The sequence below is a fragment of the Pongo abelii genome, chromosome 2 (genome assembly GCF_028885655.2).
Source record: "Pongo abelii isolate AG06213 chromosome 2, NHGRI_mPonAbe1-v2.0_pri, whole genome shotgun sequence".
Lineage (NCBI taxonomy): Eukaryota > Metazoa > Chordata > Mammalia > Primates > Hominidae > Pongo > Pongo abelii.
This window is the reverse complement of record NC_085928.1, coordinates 160,298,375-160,322,765: the sequence shown is the minus strand read 5'-3', so window position 1 is coordinate 160,322,765 and position 24,391 is coordinate 160,298,375. Positions and strand designations below refer to the sequence as shown.

Below are 24,391 nucleotides of genomic sequence, written 5' to 3'. Positions count from 1 at the left end.
CTCTAGAGATTACATGTCCATGTCCACTTATCAATGTAACATGAAAGAATAACTATATATGCCATGTGTGCAATTGTAAGTGCTTGAGAATTTAGAATATAGGCTTTTATTGGCTAAATGCAAGAGTGACCAGGGACGCCTTTTGTGGAAGAGAGTGGAAATAATAGCCTTTCCTTTTTCCTCTCTCTCTCTTGTTATTGCTATTAGCCTTCAGGCACTTTAACTATAAGAAGAAGATACCAGTGAAATGCCTTCTGGAACATCTTTGTAAATATTCCCTGAAATCTCACACCAAACCTGAGTCAATGATCTTGAATTATTCGTTACCCTAACTTTGCTTTTGTAAGCAACTTTTAAATTCTTAAGTTTAAGGAGAATTGTTCAGTCTCACTTACATGTTTTTAGTTATCCTTTTAATTCAATTTGTAATAAAGATAATGTATGCATGTGGTTAAAAAAATCAAACTATACAAAGGTATAAAAATGAAAATCTCATGCCCTTCTTCACCCCCACTCCCACTCACCTTCAGTTTTGTTTCCATTATTATTTAAAATGACATTTTCATTTCTTGGTTTATCAATTTCTAACATATGTATTGAATTCCCACCTCTCCACTTTCGTAGTTATTTTTAGTTTTTCTAACATTTAGGACTTCGAAGTATTTAAACCTCTACTTCTTGATTCATCAATTTTAGTATCTATTGACTATGATGAAAAATTAACATGTTAATGCACTTCCTCCTTCCATCTCTCTTCTCTCCTCTTTTTTCCCAATTAACAACAAACTACATGAAATGATAAATTATATTAAAATGCAATATATATTTACATAAAGTTATATTACTTTTCCAAGCTTTATTATGCTTGTATTATGGTTTGTTAATTATAATTAAAGTGCTCTGGGGTTGTTTCTAAAAATTGAAAACCAACCAACAATACTAACACTTCTATGTTGAGAAACCAGTCATATGATTGAATCTATGGACAAGAAAATATAATCCTATGTCCATAAAACTTGTCTCCTAAAAAGTAAATTTTTGCCAGACGCAATGGCTCACACCTGTAATCCCAGCACTTTGGGAGGCCGAGGCGGGCAGATGACGAGGTCAGGAGTTCAAGACCAGCCTGGCCAACATGGCGAAGCCCCATCTCTACTAAAAATACAAAAATTAGCCAGGCATGGTGGCCTGTGCCTGTAGTCCCAGCTACTTGGGAGGCTGAGGCAGGAGAATCGCTTGAACCCGGGAGGTGGAGGTTGCAGTGAGCCGAGATCGTACCACTGCACTCCAGCTTGGGCAATAGAGTGAGACTTCATCTCAAAAAATAAATAAAAAATAATAATAAAAAAATAAACTTTTTGACTCTCCGTTGTTCTGTCTACAGTTTTTCTGAGTTGGCTCACCAGCCACACTTTATTGGTTCCCATATTGTCTTCTTTCTTTTGTTGCTTTTCCTTTTGCTGGAGAAACTCCTCAGGTGAATTTTTTATATAGGTCTCTCGGATAGTCAAATTTCTGAGTTCTTGCCTGTCTTGAAATTTCTTCATTTTGCCCTTTTACTTGACTTGTTAATAAAAAAATAAATAAAAACCTGCCAAAAAGAAGAGATTTAAAACCATTCCACATGGTGAAACCTCGTCTCTACTAAAAATACAAAAAAAAAAAAAAAAAATTAGCCGGGCATGGTGGTGGACGCCTATAGTCCCAGCTACTCTGGAGGCTGAGGCAGGAGAATGGTGTGAACCTTGGAGGAAGTGCTTGCAGTGAGCCGAGATCGCGCCACTGCACTCCAGCCTGGGCAACAGAGTGGGACTCCATCTCAAAAAAAAAAAAATTTCCCTCAGAGATCTGAAGACAAAGAGTCTGAAGAGGCAAAGAAGAGATCTTCTTTGCCTCCTAGTAGCCAATACTGCCTCACCAATCTTATCCTCAGACCATTCTGATATGTAATTACTTCCTCCCCTTTTCTTCTTTTCTTGAGAACTCCTCCTAGATGCTGTTGGACCTCTTAGGTAGATTCTCCAACTTTAATAACATTTCCTTTGTATTTTCAGTATCTTCAGGATTTTTGATGTTTGTTTACATGCTACTATACAGCCCTTGTACAGAATTTTTTTACTGGAGGATTCATTTTTGAAATTTCGAAGAACCAGTGCTTGTTCTCTGATTGTTGCTGTTCAAAATAATTTGATGTGTTTTTTGTGGGTTTTTTTTGTTTTTATCTCTTTGAGGGTTTTGTTATAATATATTAAAATTCTCCTTTGTTCTTTGTATTATTTTTCCTTTCAAAGTCAATTGTTCTGTTTATTTATCTTGCTTTTTCTCTTCAGTGCTGTTGATTTTTCTTAAGTGGTAATCCTTCGTTGCCCATTTTTATTTATAAATGAATGGCTGGTAAATAGCTAGAAAGGAATCCTTCCCTAGCTTTAGTAGTTCTGTTTTCTGACAGAGCTTGCATGGGAGAGTCTGCTATGATCCCTGTGCAGATGGGTGGGGCATATTAGAGTCATTTCCTGTGGAGTGTTTGGGCAGGGAGGAGTGAAGCTCCGTAATCCTACTATTGCTAGAGTTAGGACAAGGACACTTCAGTGTATGGTCATGGTTTGTTTGTTTGTTTGTTTTTGAGATAGAGCCCTGCTCTGTCTCCTAAGCTGGAGTGCAGTGGCACGATCACAGCTCACTGTAGCCTCCACCTTCTGGGCTCAAGCCATCCTCCTGCTTCAGCCTCCCAAGTAGCTGGGGCTACAGGCACGGAACACAACATCTGGCTCATTTTTTTATTTTTTGTAGAGACAGAGTCTCACCATGCTGCCTAGGCTGGTCTTGAACTCCTGGGCTCAAGCTATCCTCCCAGCTCATCCCCCTAAAAAAGATTTGATGCAAACACACTGAGTTAACTTTACTGAAGAGATAAAAATGGAAGAAAATATTTCAAAGAAAACAAAATCAGTATTTTCTATGTGCATTAATTAATTGATTATTAAATGTTCAATGTTTAGAAGACCTGCTAACAACTATATAGGTATACTCAAAACATTTTTGTTGAAATTTCAGAAATATTCATCGCAATTTGTCTCCAGGAATTCCAATATCAGTACAAACAGAAGAAAGTTGGCTCCAAGATTTGTCTGATAAAGTGCAGTCGAGTGAGTAGTTTGATTTCTTAGCTTTTCCTGGGAGGAGGGATTGCATGTTGGAAATATCACAGGTGTAGAAGGCCAGTAACAGCTAGATTTGAATCCCAGCCCCAACACATACTAACCTTGTGATGTTGGGCAAGTTGCTTACCCTCTTTGAGTCTTACTTTCTTCATCTCTTGTTAATAGTCATATTGTCACAGGATTCTTACGAAGATCAAAATAAGATTAAATATTTTCAGTATTCAATAAACGGTAGCAATTACATTCACAACAAGAAATCATCTGCCATTATATTTTTGATACATATCTTTATTATTATACAAGTAAATATGCACACTTTTTAAATGTCAAACCACTAAGAAGTGGATAATGTAATAATTAAAACTTTAATTTTTCCAGTATATTTCCCTTCAGCTTTTATATTCACGTTTTATTTTATGTCATTTATTCATCGAATGCTTACTGAGCACCTGCCATTTGCCAAGCACCTACCATTTGCCAAACACCTACCATTTGCCAAACACCTATCATAGGTCTAGCCTATAATAGGGTATCAGCAGTGAAAAAATCAAGCAAATCCCCTGTCTCAGTGATATTAAAGTGTGGGGAGTGGAGGTGATGGTGAGAGCAATAATATACAGAATAAATCAGTTAATATATAAAACATTAGATGATGTAAGTGCTAAGCAGAAAAGTAAAGCAGGGAAGGGGTTGGAAAGTGTCGGGGGTTGGAGGTAGGGTGCAAGTTTACACAGGGTACCGGGAGAAATCTTTCCTGAGAATCTGAGGTATTTGAGAAAAGACCTACAGGAGGTGAGAGAATGAGCCAGGACAATCTCACAGGAAAGGTGTTCCAGGCAAGGGAACAGCAAGTGCCTCCTTCTAGAACAAGAGGCCAGTGTGGCTGCAGTGGAGTAAGCAGGGAGGAGAATCTCAGGGGATGAGGTCACAGAGATCTGAGGACCAGATCTTTCTCACTGGGAATGAGGTGGGAAGTTGCTGTAGAATTTGTGCAGAGAAGTGATATAATCCAACTGGTATTTTTAATGACTGCTGGCTGCTGAGAAAATATGAGGGCAAGAGCCCAGAGATTGAGCCCTGCAGCACTCCATTGTTAAGTTGGGGACATGAGGAAGAAACTAAGGAAAAGCATCCAGTGATGTAGAAGAAAAACCAGGAAGTGTCCTAGATACCAATAAAGTTTCAAGGAGGCAGGAATGATCAACAGGCTCAAATGATACTTAGAGGTTAGGAAGATGACGACTGAGAACTGACTACTAGATCTAGCATATGGAAGTCATTGGTGATGTGGATAGGACCAGCTTCAGTGTAACTCTGGGGATAAAAGCCAAATTGGAGTGGGCTCAAAGGAGAGTGAAATAAGTGTAGAATAGAAATGGAATCATACTCCACAGTCCCATTTCATTGCTAAGCTTTTAATGGTACAGTGGTGTAACTAAAACATCAACATAGTCTTATTTTTAAAAAGTCAAAAGATACAAATCAAACAATAGTTTCTTTTGACTATTACCCTCAATTTCAGATGTCACCACTATTATCATGTTGGTGTGTATCTTTCCAAATCTTTTCCTAAGCTTTTATATCCATATAAAAGTGTAGTGGTGTGGCCCCTTTTGTTTGCTGTTATTATTTACGTGAATGGTATCATACCGAATCTGTTGTTCTACTTGCTTTTTCACTTAATAGGCCTTGAAAATTTTTACCAGTAAATACAGGTAAAAATTCTTTGTAACTGTTGCATAATAGTACATAGTATAGATGTACAATTATTTATTTAAAGATTCCCCAACTGATGCATAAAATTGTTCCTAGATATTCATTTCCACAGTGTTACAGTAAGCCGCCTCCTCTTTGTGTACACACCAAGTATTGCTCTAAGACAGATGCCAAGAAAGTGGTATTGTTGAGTGAAAAGTTACACATTTTAATCATCACCTTCCTAAAGAGCTGATCCAATGTATGCTTCCATCAAAAGGGTTGTTGAGACCACCCTTTTCCTACCCTTTCCCATATTTGATATTGTCATTCTTTTAAATTTTTTACAGTCTGGTAGGTGGAAATTATTATTATTTTATTTCTTAATTATTATGATTATTGCCGAGGTTGAGCATCTTGATACCAATATATGTTTTTTTGGTCACTCAATTATCTTCTTTGAATTAAGCATTGAGTTGTCTTTTCTTTCTTGATGTTTATTTTTTGGCAGCTCTTTACATATCTGTAATACTTTTTTGAATGTTGTATATGTTGCAGATTGCTCCTCCTATTTTGTCTTTTACATTTGCTTGTGGTCATTTTTGTTATATATAATTTTAAATTTGATGTAAGTAAATATTTTCCTTGTGATTCTCACATTTTGTGGTTTAAAAAGTATTTCCCTAATTCAATAATATATGTATATTTTCCTAAATTTTCTTCTGAAACTTCTAGAATTTTACTATTTATCTTTAGCACCTAAATCAATATGGACTTGATTTTTGTGACTGGTTTAAGAAAATAACCATCCTTTTTCCCCCAAATTTTGTCTCTATACTACTCCTTAACCAGTCCAACTTTTCCACTCTGCTTTGAAATGGTGTCTTTATCCTATACTAAATTATCAAATATATATTGTGTATATTTCATGTGTGTATATACACACATGCAAATATTCTGTTCCACTGAACTATTGGTATTTTCCTATACCAATATCACACTATCTTAATTTCTATGGTTTTACATATTTAATATATGATAAACCAATTTCTCCCCTCCTTATTCTTTTTCAAAATATTATTCCCAGTTATTCTTGGGCACTTGTTCTTCCAAAAGTATTTTAGAATCAAAATTCCATTGAAAACTCCCACCAAAATTACATTGACTATGTAGATTAATTTGTGAATAATTGATACCTTTTTAATATTAAGTCTTTCTTGCTTTGCAGGAACCTAATGTACCTCTCCATTTTTTTTTCTGACCTTCATATATATATGTATACTATATATATGAGCCTCATAAAGCTCTTATTAGTCTATGCTAGGTGTTTTATAGTCTTTCATTGATGTAGCCAACCACTGGGGTCTTTTTTTCTTTCTTTTTTTGAGACAGAGTCTCATTCTGTCTCCAGGCTGGAGTGCAGTGGCACGATCTCGGCCCACTGTAACTTCCGCCTCTCAGGTTCAAGCAATTCTCTTGCCTCAGCCTCCTGAGTAGCTGGGATTACAGGCATGAGCTGCCATGCCCAGCTAATTTTTGTATTTTTTTTTTAGTAGAGACAGAGTTTCACCACATTGGCCAGGATGGTCTCAGTCTCCTGACCTCATGATCCGCCCGCCTCGGCCTCCCAAAGTGCTGGGATTACAGGCGTGAGCTACTACAGCCAGCCAGAATCTTTTTTTCTATTGTATTTTCTAATTGGTTATTGTCAATCTATAGGAAAACTATTGATTTCTATGTATCAGTCTTGTATCTGACCCCCTTGCCATACTTCCTTATTCATCATAGTAATTTGTCAGTTGAAAGTCTAGTGGACAATTACATTTCGTGTGAATAGTGGCAGTTTTATCTATTCTTCATTGTTTTGACTTATGGCAGTTGTTGTGGTCTAAATGTTTGTGTTCCCCCAAAGTTCACATATTGAAATCTGATCACTAATGTGATAGTATTAAGAAGTGGAGCCTTTTGGAGATAATTAGGTCATGAAGATGCAGCCGTCATGAATTGGATTAGTGCCCTTGTAAAAGAGGCCCCAGAAAGCTAGTTCATTCCTTCTACCATGTGAGGACACAACTAGAAGGCACCATCTATGAACCAGGAAATGGGCCCTCACCAGACACCAAATCTACTGGCACCTTGATCTTGGATTTCTCAGCTTCCAGAACTGTGAACACAAATTTCTGTTGTTTATATAAGGTACTCAGTTTATGATAATTTGTTATAGCAACCCAAACAAACTAAGACAGAAAATTGGTACCAAGATGTGGGGATGCTGCTTATAAACCAAAAAGTATCTGAGACAGGTTTCAATCAATTTAGAATTTTATTTTGCCATGGTTAAGGACATGCCTAGAAGAGAAATAAGACAGAGTCACTGAAATGGTCTTTGCCTTCCTCCAAGGATGATTTTGAGGGCTTCAGTATTTAAAGGGGAAAAGCAGGTCGGAAGGAAAGGAGGAAGGAAGTGGTAATCCACGTGTTGCAGGAGAAAACGAGCAGGTAGGGGAATAGTCAATTCTGTATTCATCTGGCACTCAGTAAATCAGCACTTTACGTAAGATAAAACGAACATAGAGTAGCTACCCATGGAGATATTTAACCTTTTATCTGTAGCTGTCTGCTTAGGAACAAAAGGAAAAGTGGTTTCTTGCATGACTCAAATTTTAGCTTAATTTTTTCCTTGTGGCATAGTGAATTGGGTTCCTGAGTTTTTATTTTTCATTCATATTTCTTCTCCCTTTTCTTTTAAAAATGTTTCATCTTTCTGAAACACACCAAAAAATAATAAATAAAATTTTAAAAATAAAATTTTTCAGAGAAAGCATTTTAGAAAAAAATGAGTCTGGTCTTAGGTTGTTTCTGATCTTTCATGGCTAAAATGGTTTTAGCAGTTTGTGAAGTCTCATGTCCTATGAAGAAAAAATAAGAGGGGGAAGGGAGAAAAACAACACCAAACAAAAGAACAATCCTGGAAAACTGCTATAGGCCACATTACTCTGAAGTCCGTACATCACTAGGCAGGTATGAAAGTGGCTTATGTATGCAAATAGGTTGTTGTTATTTTCTTCTGAAGTTTAAGTTTTCTAGCTTCAGTTTGCAGGGCTTTACAAAAGCACAGCTTAGTTTTCAGTGACTCCAAATTGGGGAAAATGGGGGAAAAAAGAAGGAAAAAAAATTGAAAACATTATTTTGAAGATTTGTAACCAAGAAAAATTAGAATTCAGTCCAAACTGTAGACAATAATAAAAATTGAAAAACTTTAGTCAAGACAAGAATCTAACAACAACTATACTATAGGTTTTGAAACATAATTTTTCTCTCTCCAGTTTCCCATTTTTACTAAAGACAAATCGTGGTAGGATTGGTTTGCTTTATTATACTTGGCCTAATTATTTGTATGCAGTGCAGTAAAAAAAGTAATTATTTTTATATAGGCTTTTAAATTGGCTTTGATGGAACTTTGTTCTGTAGAAAGAATCTCAGATAAGACTTTTTTAAAGTCGAGCCCAGCCATGGATTTGTACCATCAAATACCTATGAGTTGGGTGATCCTCTCTCCTCTTGAAGTTCCAAGACAAAACTTGGGGCTCCTAGGCCTCTCAGAAAGTGACATTCTTTACTTACCACAGGTCAGGAACTCTGTACAGGGACTGTATGGACAAGTATGAGGCCAGTTTTCCCAAAGGGCTTTTATTGGATCCATAAGTCAAATTTGATTCCTTAAGGAAAGCACACCATTCCAGTCAAAGCCTTGGTAAAATAACCAGTTTCTCCAATTGTGTTCTATCATAAATGAAAACAGATTCTTATTGCACTTATACAAATAACTGTATTGCTATAAGTTAAGAATACTCACAAATAGTTTCCAGATTCTGTAGAAATCAGGTAGAGAGAAAACAAATACACTCCAAATTTTGTTCTTAGGAGTACACTTTACTCAATTGTTAAAAGCTGTAAATAGCTTAAAAGTTTTCTTGAGTCTGAAAAACAAAACAAAGGATCAGCAACGTTTTAAGCAAAAAGTTAAAAAGATTACTTCAGACTTCTATTAGTTTAGCCTATGCAGTTAATTCCTGTTCTGCTTGATATTCATGAATATTTCAGCTCTCCATGAGTCCTGAAAGCTTTTCCTCTATTCTGATGTCACAGTCTCCGAAGTTATCAGAAACCTGCATTTGAGAACACCTGTTAGAGTTTTATAGCTGATTATAAATCCACCTTCTAAAGAGCACCAAAACAAGATAACAATTGTCTGGGGATGACGAAAAGTTTTAGGGCAGCCATAGTCAAAGACACAATTGACAAGAAAATTTGTTACCTCTGTGGTACACAATAATTTAACATAATTATAGTTATTACCGATAATGTACATTAACTCATATCAAAATTATAGGAGTTTCTCGTAATTTTAGAACACATACTAATAACATATTTATACAAATACAGGCCAAAAAAAACCAAAGATCATTTTATATTTGACAGTGCTTCCTGTATAATTTTTATACCAAATAAGCCAAATTTGTCATTTTTGGACTTTAAGGAACCTAATATCTTAAAGGATTAATTAGGTCAGGAAAAGACATAATTTATAATTTGATTTGGAAAGTTTGTCAATTATGAAAGGTTTAAAACCCTTGATATCATGAAATAGGATCACACAGGTTATTGTAAAATAAGTCATTTCATTTAACCAAAGTGATAACTCAAGGATTTCAAAAAAGAGCAAAAACCTTCATTCTTTGAGAGAGGAGACTTAATTTTCCAAATTATAAGCCCTAAAAAGGCAGCATGAAGCCAATTAAATTTGTTTTTCAAAATTTTGTAAACAATCTATAAAATTTTAATCTTGACCGTAAGATATAACTTCCATAAGCCTTTTATAAACTTTATAACCTTTATTAAGGAGTTAGTTAATGCTTCATGAAAACCTTGTTAAACTGACACAAGCACCTATATGCTAGACTTATATCAGTGTGCTTTTGACATTGATGATTAAAGAGAAACTGAACTTTCTTTATCCCTCAAAATTGGCCCTTACAATCTCACAGGCCTATCTATTCCATGATAGTCCCTGGGCCTTGAGGAGTGGAATAGCTTTAATTTCTGGCCCTGTGTCTCAGGAATGCAGTTTATTTTGATTGACATCTTCTACCAGGCCTGAAGATGGGGCCTTAATTGCTGTCAGTGTTTAAAATTCAGCTGGACTTGGTGTCCTTTTTAGACCCAGGAGTCAAAGCCCTGTAACTCAGTCTCACAAGTACTTTAAAAGTGCATACAGAAGGATACACAGATGTAATAACCTTAATTTAAAAAAAAAAATTTAATCTCAGCTTTTTTTCCTAAGCAAACCAAAACTTAATAATAATATGATAACTTGATTATATAAGTTTTTTTAAAGAAATCCTCTTATTGTGACTTACACAGACCATTCATGACATGATTGGACTTTCTGGTTTGTACTGAACATCCCTTTCTCTTAAACAACCAGTCATTCTACTCTAGGACTAAATTTACCATACAAGATTCTTTCTTTCTCATTGAAATTATTTCTCTTTAAGCTTTCTTACAAAAAACAAACAAACCTCTTCATTTTTATAACTTTCTTTACATCTCTCTTATTTCCTGGTTCCTTTTACCTTGTTTAATACATAATCTTTAAATAAGCTTTGAATTAGAAAAAACTTATTCACCTTTTTTAAAAGGACACCTTTTTTTTTTTTAAGAATGTTTTCCTATGAATATATTTTTAATGGAAAATACCCAAATAATGACATATCTATAATTTAACTTTAGATTCTAAATTATAATGAGTTCATCTACAAGTATGTATCCCATTACATTTACCTAATTATTTTAATTGTTTACCTGGATTATTTATGAAAACTGTGACAGTCATCATTTAAAGTTATGGAACTGCCATTGCAAAATTATAACTGAGACAGTGAAAAAGATTTGACCCAACTGATTCCATCTTGCTTTTAACCTCCAAGCTGTCCTTGTTCATTCCTGGGCATAGGCTGAACTAGCTTTGGGAGGAAATTAGTTTATAGTTTAGCTTTGAAACAAAGATGATAATGGTCCTTTCCCAAAACAAACCTCACTGCCTGTGGACCAGACTGCCTAAAGCCACAAGATTAGAAGTTATGGTAATCTTACTAAATTTAAGATGTAGCTATTTTTAATTAAATCAATATCAATGTCTTACTTATCAAAGATTATGCAAGTAAAGATCATTTAGTCTTGGGCTGGGTTGATAGTTTTGTAATCCCTATGTCAAATTTTGACATCTTATCATATTTGGCAGGGATAAGTATGAAATTGCTTGATTAATAAATGCAGACAAAAATGTATGCTGACAATTCTTAAGACATTTCTAATATTACTTTACCAATAATAAAAGCTAGTTTATTTATTAAAGATTTTACTAAAGTTACATAAACTTGAAAAAGCATTTGACTAGTCTTTTCTTTTTTCCTGATAAAGTATTTGGCTCAAGTGTTTTTATTTTTCTTTAAGCCAATTAATTAGAGTTGTTTTATATCTTTTCAGTAATGAAACAGTGTGTACAAAACACATACATAGATATATTAGGCATGCCAATAGAAGTACATCTTATAGTTTAATGAAAACCTTTTTTTTTTTCCTATCTTAGACATTCAGATTCTTGATAACCTATTTCACAACCCTAGGCAGTTTTCAGCTAAATAGACTTAAATTTGCACATTAAAGGAAACAACTCAGGTGAAAGTCAAATAGCAAAATTTATGTCATAATGTATGGGGAGAAAAAGTCTGGTATGCTAGAGGGAGATTAAAGATGGATGCCAAATCAAACATAAAATTATAAAAATCTTTCATAGTTTTGTATAAGGAGACCAATTTTATTTAGACAAGGACTACCTATCTTTTAACTGGATCGCTGAGCTCTGGGCAAAGCCCATGCCGAATCCTGGGTTTCCAAAGAGGGAGAATTATTATGAGGCTAGACCACATCATGTTTTTACAGTGCATGTAAAAAAAAAAAAATTTTTTTTAAACAAACACATTTATAAGTGCCTAAACTACACCTGTCTTAAAAAACCCAAGAGTAACCTCTGTTGCAGTAACTATATTAGTCAATAAATCAGATAACACAATACCAAAGAAAGCAGTTTAAAAGCTGAGCTGAACTTGTCTGTTTACACTCTTGGAGTTCCCATAAGGAAAAACAGCGTTCTCCCCCAAAGGGACTCTGGTACCTTCTCTGTTTTCTTTAAGGAACTCTGGGCTATTATAAACTATTTTAGGCTCCTCATGCAGCAGAGGGTACAAGAGAAAAGAGAGATAGCAGAAGTAAATGAAGAAAACAGAATTCAGTCAACTGAGAAGAAAAAACTTTTCTCAAAAAAAAGGGACAAGATTCTAGGAGGAAAAAAATAAAAATATGAAGGCCTTTTAAATACAAACACACACATGCACACATACACACACACACATCTTGGATGTTAGCTTTTAATTAAGCTAATTTTAACCATTGAGCTTCTTTTAAAAAAAAATCTTTTAAAATCTCATTAGCATATTTCAGCTAGAAAAAATTGCTGCTATTTCAGAAGTACCAAGTATCAAACCAGAAAGGGCTTGATTTAGGAACAAAACCCAGGCTGTTGTGGTGGGAAAATAGAAGGCAGAACCTTAGCTATGGAACTGCAGCATGAGGCAACAACCGCTGTTTCAGTTTGGCCTGGCTAGCAAAAAGGTGGCCTTGTTATGTAAAGATACAAAATATATGTTATATAAAAGATATATGTTATATAAAATAGTTACCTGCCTTCTATTGTCATGGAAGCAGGAAAAAAATGACTTCCTTGTGTTGGAAGCAAGTAAAACTTCAAAAAAAGAGAAGTTGTACAGCAAAATAAACTTTAGATCGTGACCAAATTTGAGGAGATCAGGGGTTCTCTGGAGGGGGTGCTTCCAAGCCTCAGCACCTATTGTCCTATTGGTTTGAGCCATACGGATAGCTCAAGCTAGTACCAAGCACCGATAGAAGATTTGTCAAATATCAGGGGTACCTCCACTCAGAATTCCTCTGTGGTTACCAAAATGTGAACCCCGAAAATCTGAGACAGGCCTCGGTTAATTTAGAAAGTTTATTTTACCAAGGTTGAGGATGCACACCTGTGACACAGCCTCAGGAGGTCCTGGTGACATGTGCCCAAGGTGGTCAGAGCACAGTTTGGTTTTATACATTTTAGGAAGACATGAGACATCAATCAACATACGTAAGATGAATATTGGTTTCGTCTGGAAAGGCAGGACAACTCAAAGGCGGGACAACTCAAAGCCGGGAGGGGGCTTCCAGGTCATAGGTAGAGAAGAGACAAATGATTGCATTCTTTTGAGTTTCTGATTAGCCTCTCCAAAGGAGGCATATCAGATATGCATTAATCTCAGTGAGCAGAGGCGTGACATTGAATAGAATGGGAGGCAGGTTTGCCCTAAGCAGTTCCCAGCTTGACTTTTCCCTTTAGCTTAGTGATTTTGGGGCCCCAATATATTTTCCTTTCCCATAAGCTACCCAGTTTAAGGCATTTTGTTATAGCAGCCCAAATGAACTAAGACAGCAATGTATCATGGACATCTTTCCATGTCAGGAATGATTGACCTAATTCTTTGAAGTTACTGCATAATATTTCCTCATATACAGTTATTGTGACTTACATAATGCTAGACATATCAGGGTTGTTCTTGTCTTGTTTTGCTTTTTTGCTTTTTTTGAGCTCTTCCCTATAACAAATAATGTATTAATAAAAATCTTTGTGCATTAATTTTTTTAAATACCTGTGCTGGCATTTCTATAGATAAAGATGCCTAAAACATCTTTAAAATTTTTTCAGATGATCCACATTGCCCCCCACCTCCCCAAAATAGGTCAACTTCTTTTTTTAAAAAAATTTATTTATTTGTTTATTTACTTTTTGAGACAAGGTCTTGCTCTGTCACCCAGGCTTCAGTGCAGTGGTGTGATCTCAGCTCACTACAGCCTCAACCACCTGCTCAAGCAATCCTCCCACCTTAGCCCCCAGTAACTGGGACCACAGGCATGCACCACCACAACCAGCTAATTTTTTTCAAGTTTTTCATAGAGACCAGGTCTCAGTATTTTGCCCAGGCTGTTCTCAAACTCCTGGACTCAAGTAATCTCCCCACCTTGGCCTCCCAGAGTTCTGGGATTACAGGCATGAGCTACCACGCCCAGCCTACATCAACTTCTGAAGCCTATCTGTCTCCAACAGCAGCCCTTGCTCTCCTGGCTTTGCTAAGAAAATGAGTCCCTTGCATTTTAATAGCCTCTTTCCTTTGCCTCTGTCCCATTATAGGTTGCTCTGATTGGTTTTTCATCATTCCAATCCTATGTGCTTTAAATCTTCTAGACATTTACTCAAAGTTGCTGATTTGTGGATGGCTTCTTCCCCATTTCCAGTGCTGCTCTGGAATCTAGATAGAATAATCCTGGTGGTTTACTTCACTGTCTTGAAATAGAACCCTCAGCACCCTCCTACCTGAAAAATCTCATGAAGAATAACAGACATAAAGTAGATTGATGGTACTTAAAAGAAGCAGAAAATAAAAGGGTATGCAAAGCATGATTATAACCAAGGAAAATATTAATCTGTGCAGCACAATAGTCCTCTCTTATCTACAGTTTCATCTTCTGTGGTTTCAGCTGCCTGCAGTCTGAAAATGTTAGTGGGAAATTTCTGAAATAACACGTAAGTTGTAAATTGCATGATATTCTGAGTAGAGTGATGAAATCTCTCACTATCCCACTCTGTCCTGCCTGGGACATGAATTATCTCTTTGTCGTTGGAGTCACTTAGCAGCCTTCTGATTATCAGATCGACTGTAGTGGTATTGCAGTGCTTATGTTCAAATAACCCTTAATTTCTTTTACTTATTTTGAGACAGACATTTGCTTGGTAGCCCATGTTGGAGTACAATGACATAATCTTGGCCCACTGCAGCCTCTGCCTCCCAGGTTCTACAGGTGCCCGTCACCACACCTGGCTAATTTTTGTATTTTTAGTAGAGACAGGGTTTTGCCATGTTGGCAGGCTGGTCTGGAACTCCTGACCTCAAGTGATCCACCCGCCTTAGCCTCCCAAAGTGCTGGGAATACAGGTGTGAGCCACTGCACCTAGCCCTCAGTTTCTTAATAATGGCCCCAAAGCTCAAGAGAAGTGATGTTGGCAATTTGGATATGCCAAAGAGCATCCATAAAGTGTATCCTTTACGTGAAAAGGTAAAAGTTATTGACTTCATTTAAAAAAGAAAAAAATAGTATGCTGAGGTTGCTAAGATACATGGTAAGAATGAATCTTCTATCTGTAAAATTGTGAAGGAAAAAGAAATTTGTGCATAGTAGGTTGGTATACCTGCAGTTTCAGGCATCCACTCAGGATTTTGAAATGTATCCCCTGCAGATCAAGGGGGACTACTGTATTCTAGGACTAGAAAGGAAGGGGAAACATTTTAAAACGTGATATATAGAATGCTAACTTCCCTTTGTTTATTCCTTATTGTTGGCAAAGTGTTATTTGGAAAAAGAGACAAAAGATTAAAAGATAAAAGAAACATAGTAAGGGTACTTATTTTTCCGAGAGATGTATTTTCTTTTATATTCAGCTTCTTTTCTACTTTGTCAGATTGATGACACATGTACCCTGTTTTCACAGGGAAGAAAGCCTCTAAAGAGAAAGCTGAACCTGAATGTCTGGCATCTAAGCTAAGAGGTAAATACATGTTTGGCATCATCTCCTTTTGCTGGCAAAGGTAAACTACCAGAAGGGAATCACCTTAACTCTCACAGAGCCCATCTGCTTTGAAAAAGGACTCACCTAAGAACAGGTGTGAGAAGGTGGCAAAAACGTCGGGGTTCAGGGCATCTGAACAGTGTGTGTGCTGGGCAAGGAGGATGATGGTGGGTGTGAATCTCCAAATTACAGGAGTGGAATGCACTGCACAAAGGCTTTAAACATTTCTTATAAATCTATTCTTTCTCTCCAGAAAAATGGGTAATTAATCCAGAAGAGTCGAAACTAAATATTTTATATGAGCTGGAGGTAAGAAATGTTTATCATACTAACTAGTACACTGTTCTCATAGTAAAAATGGCTTATCAAATCTTCAATTATTTCCCCTTGCCACCCCTTTCCCTTTTTTACATTTAGTTTAAGGAAGACTTCATAACACTGTTCGAGCCTTCTCTAAGAACGTTACCCAGCATCGGACCACCATCCATTCTGGCATACAAAGAAGAGAGCTCCAATTTAGGCATTAACTTCAAGGTGACTTTAATTCATGTTTTTTATTATTACTCTTAAAAAATGACATAAAAAAACACATAATGATTTGCACACTAGACAGTGAAAATACTCTAAAAGGAAAAAAAAAAGCCGAAGAGCTCAGTTACTTAGAATAGCACTTACAGTGTCTGTGTTAGTTGCCTAGGCCTGCTATAACAAGTACCACAAAATGGGTGGCTTAAAACAACAGAAACTTACTGTCTTGTAGTTATGGAGGCTAGAAGTTCGAAATCAGTGTTTTGGCAGGGCCAACATATAGGGGAAAATCCTCCCTTCCCTCTTCCTATCTTGTGGTGGTGGCGGCAGTTTTGGCATTCCTTGGCTTGCAGCTGCATCACTCCAATCTCTGCCTCAGTTGTCACAGCATTCTCTCTGTGTGTCTGGGTCCAAATGTCCCCCTTTTCTAAGGACACCAAGTCCAGTTGAATTTGGGCCCACTCTCATGACCTTATCTTAATTTGATTACATTTGCACAGACTGTATTTCTCAATAAGGTCACATTCACAGGTACCAGGAGTTAGGACTTCAATATATCTTTTTGGGAGACACAATTCAACCCGTAAGAGTGGCCGCAAAGCCTGGAAACAGGCCAGACACGGTGGCTGACACCTGTAATCCCAGCACTTTGGGAGGCTGAGACAGATCACTTGAGAACAGCCTGGGTGACAGAGAGAGACCCTGTCTTTTTAAAAAAAATTATTAGTATTTTATTTTTTTTTTGAGACAAGGTCTTGCTGTGTCACCCAGGCTACAGTGTAAGTGGCACAATTATGGTTCACTACAGTCTCAACCTCCTGGACTCAAGCAATCCTCTCACCTCTGTCTCCCAAGTAGCTGGGACCACAGGTGTGCACCACTATGCCTAGATAATTTTTTAAATATTTTGCAGAGATGGGTCTCACTATGTTTCCCAGGCTTATTATTAAAAAAAAAAAAAAAAGAAAGAAAGAAAGAAAAAGAACAAAGCCTGGAAACATGGGTGAATATTGCCATATTTGGTCATGTGAAGTGACCAATTAATGCCTATACTTGAAGGGCAAGAGAAAGGTTACCTCAAGTAATTCCAATAAGATGGTGCGCCACCACACTGCCGCTAGAGTGGTGAGGGACTGACTGGTGGAATGCTTGTTTCCAAACCTGGACTGGATGCCATGGCCATGTGGACAGAACTGCTTACTCCCCAGATCTGAGAACGCTTGATGACTTCTTCTTGGGCATAGTAAAGGTAGAGATTTATTCATTAACAATAAGGGGCACGAATCATGCAAGGCAACATATCATGGATGCACGTGTAGAGATGAATGGAAATGCTGTATGGATGCACTGAGGTGGTGTTCATTGCTATTTTGTACAGCACATTGAGCTATGCAATCTAGTGAGGGGAAACATTAAGTATATCATGTAATATAATATCTATAAACATTTACTCTTTATATTTACCCAGGTTTCTAAACTTTATGGTCACTCAACAGACTCTTCAGGCTGAAATTCTTTTTTCTTTTTATTTATTTATTGAAAAGATGTGGTCTCACTATATTGCCCAGGGTGGGCTGAACTCCTGGGCTCAAGCAATATCCCTACCTTGGCCTCCCAAAGTTCTGGGATTACAGGCATGAGCCATCACTCCCAGCCCTGAAATCCTGAAATTCTTTGTTTAAATGTAGCACCTTCCTTTTTCTGCACCACAAAGGCTTGTATCTAGGGATGTCTCTGAGGTTATACTCTCCTCCCGCAACACCCAGAGATGGGTCTTACCATGGGGAAGGCCTTGCGGCTTCTCCCCCAAGATGTCCCTGAACTGGCACTTGGACGAGGCTGGCTCCTCCTGCTCCTCAGCAGGTCTTTCAGGTCTAGTGTTGATGCCAATCTAGTTCAGGGGTAGCAGCGGCTGGCTTGCGCAGCTCTTCTCTCTAGCCACACCCTCTTCAGGTGAAGATCCCAACTCCCCTCATGGTCTTTGTGTTTTTGTTTTTGTTTTGTTTTGAGATAGATTCTCACTCTGTCACCCAAGCTGGAGTGCTGGAGTGCAGTGGCATGATCTTAGCTCACTGCAACCTCTGCCTCCTGGGTTCAAGCAATCCTCTTACCTCAGCCTCCATAGTAGCTGGGACTACAGGCACACACCACCGTGCCTGGCTAATTTTTCAATTTTTAGCAGAGACAGGGTTTACCAGGCTGGTCTCAAATTCCTGACCTCAGGTGATCGGCCTGCCTTGGCCTCCCAAAATGCTGGGATTACAGGTATAAGCCACCATGCCCGGCCTCCCTCATGGTCTTTTGAAGTATCTCCATCTTGCTTCACCCCAAGCTGAGGGTGAAAGGACAACGGGCTGAGGAGTTCACTACCAAGTCCCTTGTATGGAGCAGGTTGTGAATGGCTTGGTATTGCCCAGCTCTCTTTCTGCCCTACTCCATCATTTGATAGCTATCCTAGATTTTCCTTCATCATCTCTCTGGTGCAAGACTGCTTTTAGCAATGTGCAGTACTTACTATTGGGTAGTTTCAGTGGCTTAAATATGTTGGACATTACTCTGGGGTAGTGAATCCCTGGCTGCACTGGCCACCTTCGTCACTTTTTAGCCCTATGTCGGGCATTTTTGCCAGTCTCAGAGAATGGTTTCCATGGCATATACAGATGCCCTGGTGTTGTTAATGATCTGCAAGTCATGATCTGGGTCTCTTCCTGGAGGCCTGTACTGAGGCTTGGCTGCTCACCTGCTCAGGAGCCTGTGCAGTCACAGACATGACCTCAGGTCATTGACATGGCCACTCCACATTGAGTCAGCTGAGCCCCTAACTCCCAGTCTCTCCCTTGTTTTGCATCCCCTCCTCCTCCCTGTCCGGAATTACCTTCGCAATACAGACAAAATTCAGAGCTCCAACCTAGGCTCTCCGGAGAAAGGATTCTTGTTTATTTTAGAAAGTTGGTCATTGTACATGTTGGCCTACACAGTAATGTCAAGGCTTTTTCTTACTTGGCACTTCTTGAAAGAGTTAACGATGTTCAAATACCTTAGATCATTTGTATAAAATCCAGTGTGTGTTATCCTTATCTCTTGCATCTAGGTACACACTACACATTCCCCTCCCCAACAAGGGACTCTGGTATCCACAGTGAATTCATTTCTGCAACTTTCTTCTTGCACGAGGGAGGCATCCCGAAGACCACACATTTCCTGATAGGCTCAGCTCTGCTCTGGGGAATTGCACCAGACAGAGACCTGTAAAACACCACCTCAGGCTCCTCAAGCCTCACCATCCCTTGAAAGGAAGTGATATCACTTACTGGCACATCTCATCACCACTGCTCTTCCATTCACTGACCATGCCCAGGGTCATGCTCCTGCTGCTCTCAGAGCCTCTGGGCCTCTTTGTGGGGACTTCTTCAATTTTTTCCTCTCTCTCTGAAGGATGAAGAGGAGGAGACATCACCCAAATGTGAATTTTGTGGCAGCGATCTAAGAGCATTTTTTTCTAATGTGGATGTTTCCTCTGAACCAAAAGGGCATGTAAGTTCTAAGTCAGGCTTACTGTGGAAATAGTATTATCTTTAAACATATGTAGTATTTTCTCTTGCATCTTTCCCCTGCATTGCCATTTTTAAAAGAGTTAGGCCGGGCTTGATGGCTCACACCTGTAATCCTAGCACTTTGGGAGGCCGAGGTGGGTGGATTGCCTGAGCTCAGGAGTTCGAGACCAGCCTGGGCAACACGGTGAAACCCTGTCTCTACTAAAACACAAAAAATTAGCCAGCCATGGCGGTGTGCACCTGTAGTCCCAGCTACTTGGGAGGCTGCGGCAGGAGAATTGCTTGAACCCAGGAGACGGAGGTCGCAGTGAGCCAAGATCGTGCCACTGCACTCCAGCCTGGGCAACAGAGAAAGACTCCGTCTCCAAAAAAAAAAAAAAAAAAAAAGTTATGTGTTAGCTGTCAGGGATTTAGGGAAATGCAAATCACAAGCACAGTGGGATACTACTTCACACCCACTAGGATGGGTATAATTTAAAAGACAGATAATAACAAGTGTTGATAAAGATGTAGACAAATTAGAACCCACATGTACTGTTGAGGGGGAATATAAAATGGTGCATCACTTTGGAAAACACTCTAGTAGTTCCTTGAAAGTTTCAACATACAGTAACCATATGACCCATCAATTCTATTCCTAGGTTTATACCCAAGAAAATGGCAACATATGTCCACACAAAAACTTGTACAAAAATGTTCACAGCAGCATGATTCATAATAGCCAAAATATACAAACAACCCAACTGTCCATCAGTGGATGAATGGATGAATAAAATGTGGTATATCCATACCATGAACTATTATTCAGCCATAAAAAGAAATATGAAGTACTGAAACATGTTACCATATGGACAAATCCTGAAAACATTATGCTAAGTGAAAGAAGCCAGACATAAAGAGTGCCACATGTTGTATGGTTCCACTTTATAAACTGTACAGAACAGGCAAATTTAGAGAGACAGAATGTAAATTAGTGGTTGCCAGGGGCTGTGAAGAAGAAAGGAGAGGAAGTGACTGTTAGTGAGGACAGGTTTCAGATTCTAAAACTGATTGTGATGATAATTGTAGAACTCTGTGAATATAATACTAAAACAAATGAATTGTACTTTTTAAATGGGTGAATTGTATGGTATGTGAATTATATCTTAATAAAGCTATTACCAGAATAATAACCTATGATAGATTGTTATCCAAACCTTGTTAGTCATTTTTATCCCCTCTAATCATCTTCATCTAGGACTGATGAGATGATAGTAACTTCTGTGTTTTCCAGGCCTCCTGTTGTATTGCTTTCCAAAATCTGATTGACTATATCTATGAGGAGCAAATAAAAACCAAACCCCCTAAAACTGAATTAATTGCTATTGACCCTCATGCAGCCCATGGCAGTGAGGTCGACAGACTCAAGGCAAAAGAAAAAGCCCTGCAAAGGTAACATTTAGACTTTGATACTGAAACTCATACAGGCCAGCTTAATCAGAGCTCCTTTTGTAAATGAACCTCATTTTTTCAAGATGTATAATTCTGAAGGTGTATTTCCTAGATTCACAAGTAATAACAGATCAAACAGACAAGGATGGCATTTAAGCAGCTGAATTTTGTAGTAGACTGTTTTAAGCTTCAACCACATTTCAGATGTATGCCTGATGTTTTTTGATTTTGTAGGAAACAGGAGCAACGAATGGCCAGACATTTTGCGATCATATCAAGGGAACAGGCTCATTTCTCTGAAGATGGTGAGTTCATCAGTGCTGATCCTGTAGACCAGCTGTACAATGTCAGAAAGCTCAGATGTTTAACCACAAGATGAAATGGGTGTATTTAAAAAATAGTATTGGCCGGGTGCAGTGGCTCACGCCTGTAATCCCAACACTTTGGGAAGCCAAGGTGGGAGAATCACTTGAGCCCAGAAGTTTGAGACGAGTCTGGGTAACACAGTGAGATCCTGTCTCTATAAAAAATAATAATAAGTAGTAATATTGAAAAATTTTTATTTCTAAGTACAGTATAGCCTGCATCTGTCAAAATGCCCAGAAAAGCTGGTGTTTCCAACCATCTGGTTTTTGGAGTTTTCAGTCTTCATCTCATTGTTATTATTCATTGAAATAAATTAGCAACATCTATAGAGCACTTTACAGATAACTGCAAAGAGCTTTCAAGTTCATTGTCTCATATTTTATTAAGCATACTTTCCATTTTGTTTTCAAGCTTGAATATGGGAAATCTGTCAAAAGTAAGTCAACTTGGCCAGGCGCAGTGGCTCACACCTGTAATCCCAGCACTTTGGGAGGCCGAGGCGGGTGGATCGCCTGAGGTCAGGAGTTCGAGACTGGCCTGGCCAACATAGTGAAACCCCATCTCTACTAAAAATACAAAAATTAGCTGGGCATGGTGGCAGGTGCCTGTAATCCCAGCAACTCAGGAGGCTGAGGCAGGAGAATCAGTTGAACCTGGGAGACGGAGGTTGCAGTGAGCAGGGATCGTGCCATTGCACTCTGGCCTGGGCAACAAGAGCGAAACTCTGTCTCAAAAAAAAAAAAAAGTCAGCTTATTTTCTTCATATATTAGTTGTTGTAGAAGTCGGCTCACCAGTATCACTGTAGTACTGGTACAGTTGAAGAAATACTGAGTTTAGAATCAGAAGTCCTGGATTTATATCCTTGCTTTTCTCCTTACAGGCTGTCTGATTCAGGGTAAATGACTTAATCTTTCTGGGCATCAGGCTCCTCCTCTACCACCCAGAGCTACTGAAAAGATACTTAGATGGGAGCTAAGCTATGAGGATGCAAAGGCATAAGAATGATACAGTGGACTTTAGGGATTCGGGGGAAAGGGTGGGAGGGTGGTGAGGGATAAAAGACTTCACATCACTGCTCAGGTGGTAAGTGCACCTAAATCTCAGAAATCACCAGTAAAGAACTTATTCATGTAACCAAACACCACCTGTTCCCCAAAAACCTATTGAAATAATAAAATAAAAATTAAAAGAAGTTGAACTGCCAAAAAAAAGATACTTAGAGCTTAGAGAAGATATATTTTTATTTATTTATTTATTTTTTTTTTTTTTTTAATTTATGAAGTATTTATTGATCATTCTTGGGTGTTTCTCGGAGAGGGGGATATGGGAGGGTCATAGGATAATAGTGGAGAGAAGGTCAGGAGATAAACACATGAATAAAGGTCTCTGGTTTTCCTAGGCAGAGGACCCTGCGGCCTTCTGCAGTGTTTCTGCCCCTGGGTACTTGAGATTAGGGAGTGGTGATGACTCTTAAAGAGCATGCTGCCTTCAAGCATCTGTTTAACAAAGCACATCTTGCACCGCCCTTAATCCATTTAACCCTGAGTTGACACAGCATATGTTTCAGAGAGCATGGGGCTGGGGGAAAGGCCATAGATCAACAGCATCCCAAGGCAGAAGAATTTCTCCTAGTCAGAACAAAATGGAGTCTCCTATGCCCACCTCTTTCTACACAGACACAGCAACAATCTGATCTCTCCTTCCTTTCCCCACACTTCCCCCCCTTCTCTTCAACAAAACCGCCATCGTCCTCATGGCCCGCTCCCGATGGTCGCTGTCTCTTCGGAGCTGTTGGGTACACCTTCCAGACAGGGCAGCCGGGCAGAGGCGCTCCTCACCTCCCAGACAGGGCGGCCGGGCAGAGGCGCTCCTCGCTTCCCAGACGGGGCCGCCCGGGCAGAGGCGCTCCTCACTTCCCAGACGGGGCCGCCCAGGCAGAGGCGCTCCTCACTTCCTCCCATACCGGGTGGCAGCCGGGCAGAGGCGCTCCTCACCTCCCAGACGGGGCGGCCGGGCAGAGGCGCTCCTCACTTCCCAGACCGGGCGGCCGAGCAGAGGCGCTCCTCACTTCCCAGAGGGGGCGGCCGGGCAGAGGCGCTCCTCACTTCCCAGACCGGGCGGCCGGGCAGAGGCGCTCCTCACTTCCCAGACGGGGTGGCCGGGCAGAGACGCTCCTCACTTCCTCCCAGACGGGGTGGCGGCCAGGCAGAGGCGCTCCTCACCTCCCAGACAGGGCGGCCGGGCAGAGGCGCTCCTCACTTCCCAGACTGGGCGGCCGGGCAGAGGCGCTCCTCACTTCCCAGACTGGGCGGCCGGGCAGAGGTGGTCCTCACCTCCTAGACGGGGTGGCCAGGCAGAGGCGCTCCTCACTTCCCAGACGGTGTGGCGGCTGGGCAGAGGCGCTCCTCCCTTCCCAGATGGGGCAGCCAGGCAGAGGCGCTCCTCACTTCCTCCCAGACGGGGTGACGGCCAGGCAGAGGCGCTCCTCACTTCCCAGAGGGGGCGGCCGGGCAGAGGTGCTCCTCACTTCCTCCCAGATGGGGTGGCGGCCGGGCAGAGGCACTCCTCACCTCCCAGACGGGGCGGCCGGGCAGAGGTGCTCCTCATCTCCCAGACGGGGCAGCCGGGCAGAGGTGCTCCTCACTTCCTCCCAGACGGGGTGACGGCCGGGCAGAGGCACTCCTCACCTCCCAGACGGGGCGGCCGGGCAGAGGCGCTCCTCACCTCCCAGACGGAGTGGCCAGGCAGAGGCGCTCCTCACTTCCCATATGGGGTGGCGGCCGGGCAGAGGCGCTCCTCACTTCCCAGATAGGCAGCCGGGCAGAGGCGCTCCTCACTTCCTCCCAGACGGGGTGGCGGCCAG

The 24,391-nt window shown here is 39.8% G+C and overlaps 1 protein-coding gene across 7 annotated transcripts in view; it reads left to right on the top strand.

Annotated features, from left to right (window-relative positions):
- Nucleotides 1–24,391, top strand: part of ERICH6 (glutamate rich 6) — a 45,552-nt gene that overhangs the window by 2,088 nt on the left and 19,073 nt on the right. For 5 of the 7 annotated variants that reach the window (XM_054550971.2, XM_024245441.3, XM_054550974.2 and 2 more), the window contains exons 3-9: nucleotides 3,055–3,146; nucleotides 15,571–15,627; nucleotides 15,902–15,957; nucleotides 16,066–16,182; nucleotides 19,612–19,710; nucleotides 21,004–21,161; nucleotides 21,396–21,466. In XM_054550971.2, the coding sequence (XP_054406946.2) occupies nucleotides 3,055–3,146; nucleotides 15,571–15,627; nucleotides 15,902–15,957; nucleotides 16,066–16,182; nucleotides 19,612–19,710; nucleotides 21,004–21,161; nucleotides 21,396–21,466 (650 nt within the window). The remainder of the gene's footprint in view (nucleotides 1–3,054; nucleotides 3,147–15,570; nucleotides 15,628–15,901; nucleotides 15,958–16,065; nucleotides 16,183–19,611; nucleotides 19,711–21,003; nucleotides 21,162–21,395; nucleotides 21,467–24,391) is intronic. The other 2 variants (XM_054550975.2, XM_054550973.2) reach the window with 1 other exon arrangement.